The 9,421-nt window shown below is 38.0% G+C and overlaps 1 protein-coding gene across 1 annotated transcript; it reads right to left on the reverse strand.

Annotated features, from left to right (window-relative positions):
• Positions 1-7,164: 7,164 nt before the first annotated feature.
• Positions 7,165-9,079, reverse strand: LOC138876949 (uncharacterized). Its single transcript, XM_070156224.1, has 4 exons — positions 8,953-9,079; positions 8,182-8,879; positions 8,040-8,097; positions 7,165-7,934 (listed from the first exon to the last, which is right to left on the reverse strand). Exons 1-4 carry the CDS (start codon positions 9,077-9,079, stop codon positions 7,165-7,167), a joined length of 1,653 nt encoding a protein of 550 aa, XP_070012325.1.
• Between the last annotated feature and the right edge of the window lie 342 nt (positions 9,080-9,421).

The following is a 9,421-nucleotide window of genomic DNA, read 5'->3' on the forward strand; positions in this document are numbered from 1 at the left end:
TGGACCGTTACTAAAATAGGTACGAGTCTCGTACCTATTCGAGTCGTTTAAAGATAAAAAATCAGAAGAAGTTGAAGATACGAATCTGATGACGTAAAAGAGTCTAAATACAGCATTAAATGTCAAATACGTTAGAGAATCTGAATTAAATAGAAATGATTATGTAACGTTTCTTTTAAATATCATTTATTGCTCGTAATTGTCTCATTAAGACAAAGACATTATATCTTCTCCTAGAATCAACTATAAAAGGGGAAAGACTCAACATCTATAAGGACACGAAATACTATTGAGATCTTATTGAAATACAAAACTATTTACTGCTTTATCATCGTTCTCAAAAATATTTTATTTCCGTCTCCTGATTATCAGTAACCCGAATTTCTTTGTAGCTTTGACCAAAGACTCAGATTTTTGGTTAAACAAATTGGTTTCGTTACCGAGAATCTGATAATCTTTTCTTTTAAGCTACATCTTGTCCATTGTTATCACCATGTCAAACAACAACACCAACAATAACAATGAAAACACTTTGGGAAACCCTGAAAATCAAATCCATCAAAATCAAGGAGATTTACATAACATTGAAGTGGTTCCCTCCCCTCAAAATTCACCACGTCAATCTCGTGAAGGCACTCCTGAATCCTGTGCTGATCAACAAGAACAATCTGAACACTTTGAAGGAGGTACAAATGAAGCTTTACAAAAGCTAATTGATGCACAGGTCGGCAGAGCTCTTCAGGCTCTAGTTAGTCGATTGCCTGCTGCACCACCCACACCAACTCCTAATAATAATACATTGGAGAATCCCCGTTCTGGTCTTGTTAATTCTGGAAATGGAGGAACCACCAGTGAACCACAGGGAGGGGGACCAGGTAATTCAAATAATTCTTATTTGCAAAATTTAATACTAACCTTGCAGAAACATATTAAGGAACAAAATGAGCGTATTGAGCAAATCCCTGGAGTCCCGCCTGTAATAAAGGGAGTTGAGTGCTGCTCCCCTTCCAATTCCGAAAAAGTTCAAAATGACTGACATCCCAAAATATGATGGTACTACAGACCCACGTGACCACGTGACTGCATTTACAACAGGCGTGAAAGGCAACGACTTGACCAAACAAAAAATTGAATCAGTTGGTCAAGAAATTTGGAGAAACACTCACCAAGAGTGCATTAACCTGGTATTCTTTTTTATCTGAAAATTCTATAAATTCTTTTGCTGAGCTTGCAGATTATTTTATTAAAGCACATTCGGGAGCACAAAAGATTGAGAAAAGAATGGAAGATATTTTCAAAATCAAACAAGGGGATTCAGAGTTGCTCAGAGACTTTGTTGATAGATTCCAGCGTGAAAGAATGACTCTACCCCGTGTGCCTGACAACTGGGCTGCAATAACTTTTGCAAGTAATTTAAATGACAAAAGTTCTGAAGCCACAAGAAGACTCAAAGAAAGCCTTCGAGAATTCCCTGCAACCACGTGGAATGATGTTTACAACAGGTATAGTACGAAGCTGCGAATTGAAGAAGATACCGTACCTAAGTTTCGTCATGAAGAAATGGGTGGTTCCAGAAGATCAGAAACCGAAAAAAGATCAGGTAAAAACAGGTACGATCCATATATGGGACCTGCAGGAAAAGACCCACGGTCAAAACAAGATAGCCAGCAATATGATCAAAAATCGAGGAACAGGGACTTTGGTTCTTCATCGAAATTCAGGAATGATCATAACAGACAAGAGTCACGAGATGATGACAGAAGTTTAAAGGCACGGTTCGGCGGATATAACTTTAATGTTACTACCTCCGAGCTCGTGGATGTTTTGAGAAGCATGGGAGATAAGGTACGGTGGCCAAAAGAGATGCGGTCAAATCCAAATAGATGCAATCCAGATCATTGATGCGAATTCCACAATGATCACGGACATAAAACTTCAGAATGTAGATTCTTGCAGAGTGAAGTGGATCATCTATTGAAGCAAGGATACCTCACTGAATTATTTAGTGAAAAAGGTAAACAAGCCTATATGAAAAATAGGCAGGAGCCACCAAAGCCCCCTTCGCCCAAGAGAACCGTGAATGTTATCAGTGGAGGAGAAGATATTCATGGTGTAACATATATGCCTTCCAATAAGGTTTCCAAATTAACAATAACACACGGGAAACGGGTACGACACATTTTAGAAAATGAAAGTATTTCATTCGATGATGCAGATACCGAAGGAGTAATAACCCCACATAATGACGCACTGGTAATATCTTTACTTGTACATGATACTAATGTAAAACGAGTTTTGATTGATCCAGGGAGTTCCGTAAATATTATACTACTAAGGGTATTACGTGAAATGCAAGCTGAAGACAAAATGATACCCAAGGTGCATACCTTGTCAGGCTTCGACAATTCAAGTGTGGTAACAAAAGGAGAGGTAATTCTAACAACCTTTGCTGCAGGTGTTGTTAAAGAAACTAAATTTCAGGTAGTATATATGGAAATGGCTTACAATATGATCATGGGGAGACCATGGATACGTGATATGGATGATGTCCCATCAACTCTACATCAGGTTATTAAATTCCCATCACCATGGGGAATTTTCCAAATTCGTGGAGATCAGCAGACAGTCAGGAGTATCAACACTGTAACAGGTACGAGCACCATAAATAAAGAAAAATAGCAATTACAGGAAACAATTGAAGGAATCAAGGATCAAACCTCAGCTGAACAAGAAAAGACAGATTTCGACTCAAGACCTGATACAATTCAAGAACCTGAGGAGAATGAAAATATCAAAACAACCATCGAAGAACTCGAGGCTGTGATATTATTTGAGCAATGGCCTGAACGGAAAGTTTATGTTGGAGCTAATTTAAACTCAAACATGCGAGGTATGTTAATTGAATTTCTAAAATCTAACGTGGACTATTTCGCTTGGTCCCATGCTGACATGATAGGGATACCTCCGGATGTGATGACTCACAAATTAAACGAAGATCCATCCTTTACACCAATAAAGCAAAAGAAAAGAAAGCAAGGGGCTTTCAAAAACCAGGTGATTCAAGATGAGGTCCAAAAGCTATTAAAAATTGGGTCAATCTGCGAGGTAAAGTACCCTAATTGGTTAGCCAACACAGTTGTTGTACCTAAGAAAAATGGTAAGTGGCGAGTCTGTGTAGATTATACAGATCTTAATAAAGCTTGTCCAAAAGATTCTTTTCCTTTACCACATATAGATCAGTTAATTGATGCAACTGCAGGTCATGGACTTCTAAGTTTTTTAGATACATATTCAGGGTATAACCAAATTAAAATGGACCCTAGTGATGAAGAAAAGACTTCTTTCATTACAGACAGGGGGACTTACTATTATAAAGTAATGCCCTTTGGTCTCAAAAATGCTGGGGCAACCTATCAAAAGTTGGTCATCAAAATGTTCCAAGAATATTTAGGAAAGACAATGGAGGTATATATAGATGATATGCTCATCAAAACCCAACAGTCTCTTGATCATATTTCTCATCTATCTGTTACATTTAAAATTTTGCAAAAAATTAATATGAAACTCAACCCAGAAAAATGTGCATTTGGAGTCGCATCAGGTAAGTTTTTGGGTTTTCTTGTTTCTAACCGTGGTATTGAGGTAAATCCTTCTCAGATCAAAGCAATAGAAGAAATCCCTGATATCCTTACTAATAAAAAGGAAGTTCAAAGATTAACGGGAAGAATTGCAGCTTTGGGGAGATTTATTTCCAAATCCTCAGAAAAGTGTTTTAAGTTTTTCTCTGCACTCAAAAAGCAAGATCATTTTGAATGGAATGAAGATTATCAACAAGCCCTTAGCAATTTGAAAGCTTATTTGTCAAAACCGCTGTTATTGGCAAAACCAAAGGTGGGAGAAAAGCTTCTCATCTATCTGGCTGTATCTGAAGTTGCAGTAAGTGCTGTTTTAGTCCGTGAGGACCAAGGTAAACAATCTCCTATTTATTATGTAAGTAAGTCCTTACTAGATGCTGAAACACGATACCCACAGCTAGAAAAGTTAGCATTAACTTTGATCATGGCATCTAGAAAATTAAGACCTTATTTTCAATGTCATCCCATTATTGTAGTTACTGTTTTTCCGCTTCGTAATATTTTGCATAAACACGAATTGTCAGGAAGATTAGCAAAATGGGCTATAGAACTAAGTGAATACGAAATCATTTATCAACCCAGGACCGCTATAAAATCTCAAGTATTGGCTGATTTCGTGGCTGATTTTAGTCAGGGGATGCATTTAGAAACAGAAAAAGAATTACAAGTTTTTAATGGTACAAACCCGGGAACTTGGGTTTTATTCACTGGTGGTTCATCTAATATAAAAGGAGCAGGTCTGGGTATAGTTCTCATACCACCTACGGGTGAAACTATTAGGCAAGCTATAAAATGTCATTCTATAACTAACAATGAAGTAGAGTACGAAGCTGTAATCGCAGGTTTGGAATTGGCAAGAGAACTCGGCATAACACTAATTATAATCAAGAGCGATTCTCAACTCGTGGTCAATCAAGTGCTGGGGACTTATACAGCCAGGGAAACTCGAATGCAAGAATATCTCGAAAAGGTACGGGAACTAGTTAAACAATTCCAAACTTGGAAGGTAATGCAGATCCCAAGAGATGAAAATGTGGAGGCAGATGTTTTAGCTAATCTCGCATATGCAACTGACGTAGTAAATGACGCAAATGCTCTAGTCATACATTTATTTCATTCCGTTCTCGAACCTGATAAGAATGAGGTAAATTTTAGTCATTTAACATGGGATTGGAGAAACGAGATTATTGTTTTTTTACAGCACGTAACCGTGCCTATTGACAAAGGGAAGGCTCACGCGCTTCGCAAAAAAGCCGCTCGATATTGTTTTTATCAAGGAAATATTTATCGAAAGATGTTCGGTGGACCACTAGCACGGTGTCTCGGACCCTCTCAAACAGAATATGTGATGAGGGAAGTGCACGAAGGACATTGTGGAAATCATGTAGGGGGAAGGTCGCTGGTAAGAACATTGATTCGAGCAGGATATTATTGGCCTAAGATGGAAGAAGAGGCAAATAATTTCGTGTCTAAATGTGATAAATGTCAAAGATACGGCAATAATATGCACAGACCAGCTGAGTTACTACACCCTGTTATAGCCCCATGGCCCTTTATGAAATGGGGAATGGATATCGTAGGTCCACTTCCACAAGTAAAAGGTCAGGTAAAGTTTCTACTTATACTCACAGATTATTTCACTAAATGGGTAGAAGCATGAGCATTTAAACATGTACGAGACAAGGAAGTTAAAGACTTCATATGGCGAAATATAATATGCCGTTTTAGAGCACCAAAGGAGATCGTGTGTGACAATGGACCACAATTCATACGAGCTCAAATCACAGAATTTCTTCAAAGTTGGCAGATTAAAAGGATAACGTCTACGCCATACCATCCAGTGGGTAATGGATAAGCAGAATCCACTAACAAAGTCATTATCAACAACTTGAAGAAGAGGTTACAGGATTCAAAAGGTAACTGGCCTGAGGTATTACCTGGAGTATTATGGGCTTATCGTACAACGACAAAAACAAGCACCGGAGAAACACCATTTTCAATGGTTTATGGTGCGGAAGCCTTAATTCCAGTTGAAATAGGTGAACCAAGCACATGGTACGTTCGGGCAATAGAGGAATCTAATGATGAAGAGATACGGATCAACCTTGATTTGCTTGAAGCAAGAAGAGAAGCTGCATTGATAAGAATGGCAGCACAAAAGAAAGTAATTGAAAGATATTACAATAGGAAAGCACGCCTTGGATTTTTCAAAATTGGGGACTTCGTGCTTAAAAAGGTGTTCCAATCTGCAAAGGCTGCTAATTCAGGAAAGCTAAGTCCAACGTGGGAAGGACCATACAAAGTTCATGACATTGCGGGAAAAGGAGCATACGAGTTGGAGACAATGGACGATAAAGTTTTACCCTCACATTGGAATGTCGTCCATTTAAAGAGGTATTACTTCTGAGAAAGTACCCACAGTCAAGTATCGCCATGTTAAAATCTTTCTTTTGAATTATTAAAGTTTTACTAATGATTTTAGATGCTAGGCAAAAACCCTAACTCGTGCCAAATGATGAGTCACGACCTGCAAGGCAAAATGGAGTGTTCTAAAATTCCCAGCCCATGGTTACAATTAATCTGATGGAAATACACACGAGTTAGGCAGTCTTCATCTATAATCACACCTCCGAGTCCCGTATATTTTTCTGTTTCAGGAAAAGGACCAAATTGAAAGAAATAAACAAGTGCTCGAGACTTCATACTTCACCGCTCAAACACTTGGGGGACTACATATTATACACATATATGTGTAGATAAACAGATACGAATATCGAACAAAAGTCGTCCACAAAGAGACAAGTGTTGAGAAAAAGTTACGAAGTCTTCAGCATTCATCATCGTGTTCAACAAACACAAGACATTCATCATAATGTTTTTACCATGATTCATCTCTCAAACTCATAAACGAAGTCACCTCTCAAATCTTTCCTAATATATGAAGATAGGGTCTTGACTATGTACTGAAACAGGTTATGAAGAAAAACCTTGTTTATTTTATATTATGTAAAAAATATGTTACAAGAAAAACAGTTATGAGAAAGCCATAGATGTATTTTAATACATGTAATAGTCAAAAAACTTGTTAAAGTTCATGAATAAAACTTGTCAAAGTTGTTTCAATAAAACATGTGTATTCCTATTTCTTTCATCATATTATAACACCATTGTGAAGTTGAGACGTCTTCTTCATTAAGTGTCGATAAAATAAAAGGGCCCTCTTTTATAAACCTCATGTTGATAATCCATGAGAAAAATCATAAAGAATTTTCAAAGGAAAAAAATGCTAAGTTGTTTTATAAAGTCCTAGATAAATAGACAAGAATAGAATATACAGAAGTGCCGATAAAACTTCTTAATATAAAAGACTAAGTACAAACTTAGTCAGCAAAATATTTGTTTTTTACAAGTGCCCCATTATGATAACTGGGGACTTTTACCAAAAAGTCCCTTAAAAACTAACTAAGGGATAAAACCATCATCCAGTTAAAGGGGTTAGCACATCAGAAGTTGCAATATTAATTTCATCTTAAGCCACATGCACTGTGGCAACTTTTGAAGAAGTAGCAACAAGAATGGTTTCAGCTGAGCTTGAAATGTTAGGATCAATGAGGGAAGAAAGAGTCACGGAAGCTTCAACTTCCACAGACTGAGTCATAGAAGTTTCACCCTCTGAAGCTGGAATTGCAGCATTTTCAACTTCAACCTTCACAACAATGTCTTCTTCGTTTAAAGGTTCTTCAGCCACGGGAGCTTCAATTGACGGAGAGGGAGAGTCAAGTGGTTGTTGGGTTCTCTCAATGGTCTTTAAAACTTTAGCCAACTCTGAGTTTAAATCAAAGTTTTCTTGACTAGCCTCCATTAAAGCATCACGACGAGAGTTTAGAAATGCCCAACTCACCTCTATGTTAAAATTCTCCTCAATAAGTTCATACTCCATTTCCCACATAGCAAGATCATTTTTTAACACTTGATTCTCAACTAAAGAGGATTCAAAGGAGGCTTCAAGGGATGCATGAGAACTCTCTAAGGTACTTACTTTATCGAAAGAGATTTTTAAATCAGCTTGAGCTTGAGTCAAGCTTTGCACTAACTCCCCTGCATACTCTTCTTTCTTGGCCAAGAGTACCTTAAGTTCTCTGATCTCGTCACTACAATTTGATAGTTGTTCTGAAAATAAACACTCAATGCGCTCTTTATCTTTTTCAAATTGGCTTGAAGAAGCCTTGGCAACTGCTAGTTCAGAAGTCAGACGTCGCTTTTGTTGCTCCAAGAGATTTCTACTCTCTAGCAATTCTTCTATAGTTCCTTGAGCATTCTCAAACTACTCTTTCCAATTGGCTGCTTCTAGCTGTGCTCCCCTAGCTATTTCCTCAGCCTCGTGGATAGACTTTTCAGACTTACGGGCTTTCTTTTCCAGAAGGGAAATTCTTCCTATCAATTCTGTACCAATGAGGTTAGCCTGCAGTGACAATTCATAGAAATAAGAATTTTAAAAGGTTGTTGTTAGCAGCTATAACTAAAATAGTAAGTAAATGAAAAATACCTTCAAAGTAGAATGAACAATGTCATTCATCAAAGTTAAGCAGCTATGGTTGTCCATCTTCTTCTTCTCAATATCTCCAATCAAAGGCCTAAGCCAGTTATCTGCTCTACCAGACTTCCTTAAAAGGTTGTTGTTAGCAGGAACTTCAAGCATAACGCTCCTCATAGCCAAGCTTCTGCTACTAGAACCCTCCTCTGCATATTGAACAGAGGAAGGGGGAGCTATAGAAGGAAGAGTGGTAGAAGAAGTGAAAATAACAGGAGTCATAGGACTCAAAGCAGGTAAGGGAGCAGAAGTAGGTAAAGAAGCAGGAAAAGAAGAAGTGGGAACAGAGGAAGAAAGAGGAACTTCATCTAAAACTCGACCTAGTTCTCCATTTTCAAAACCACCAATGAAGAGACGATGAATAGATTCGTTAGTATCCCTCGGAGTGGTTTCATCTTCAGAGGGAATGAGAATAGGTTCAGTAAGAGAAGCACAGACAGGGGTAACTTCAGCTTCATTCTCGGAAACTATACGTCTCCTGGCTCTTGGTCTAGCTATCAAAGAGGTATTCTCTTCTTCTTCATTCTCAGAACTTTCTTCTACAACTTTTCTTTTTGATAGCATGGCCCGAGTCTTTTCCAAATCAAGTGAAGCGGTTGAAGATGCTCGAATAGCAACGACTACCTCAGCTGTCATACCCCTGATACCAAATCCTGATAAAAAGAAGGATAAGGAATTAAAATAAGAAAGAATTCAATATACGGCAAAGCATGAGGACATACATACCATGGGTCTTCACTTTCCAACCATTCAAAAGAGAAATTGATTTCCAAGTTCTCGTCTCCATAGGCGCAATCTTCAAAATTGAATCTACCCAATCACGGAAGTTAGGAACGTGTTCCACATCTCCCATGGTTGCTACAAAAAGCCAAAAAGAGACGAGATTAGCAAAGAAATCAAAATTCTTAAAACAAAAATAGGTACGGTAAGAAAAAGAAAAACTTACGTGCAAAATTCCACTTCTCAGGGAAGGGAATGTTTGTTTCACCCAACAAATCCACCGTACGTATAACAACGTAACGACAACACCACCCTCGATCCTTGTCATCTTCGGAGTTTACTAAAACCTTCTTGCAGTCAAGGTAAAAACTCCATGACGGAATAATTTGGGGTGGTATAGGTGAATAAGATGGGAAAAGGTAAAATTAACATTGGCTTTTGTAGACAAATACCTTAAGCAAGCCACAACCCTCCA

This window comes from Nicotiana sylvestris, chromosome 9 (genome assembly GCF_000393655.2).
Source record: "Nicotiana sylvestris chromosome 9, ASM39365v2, whole genome shotgun sequence".
Classification (NCBI taxonomy): Eukaryota; Viridiplantae; Streptophyta; class Magnoliopsida; order Solanales; family Solanaceae; genus Nicotiana; species Nicotiana sylvestris.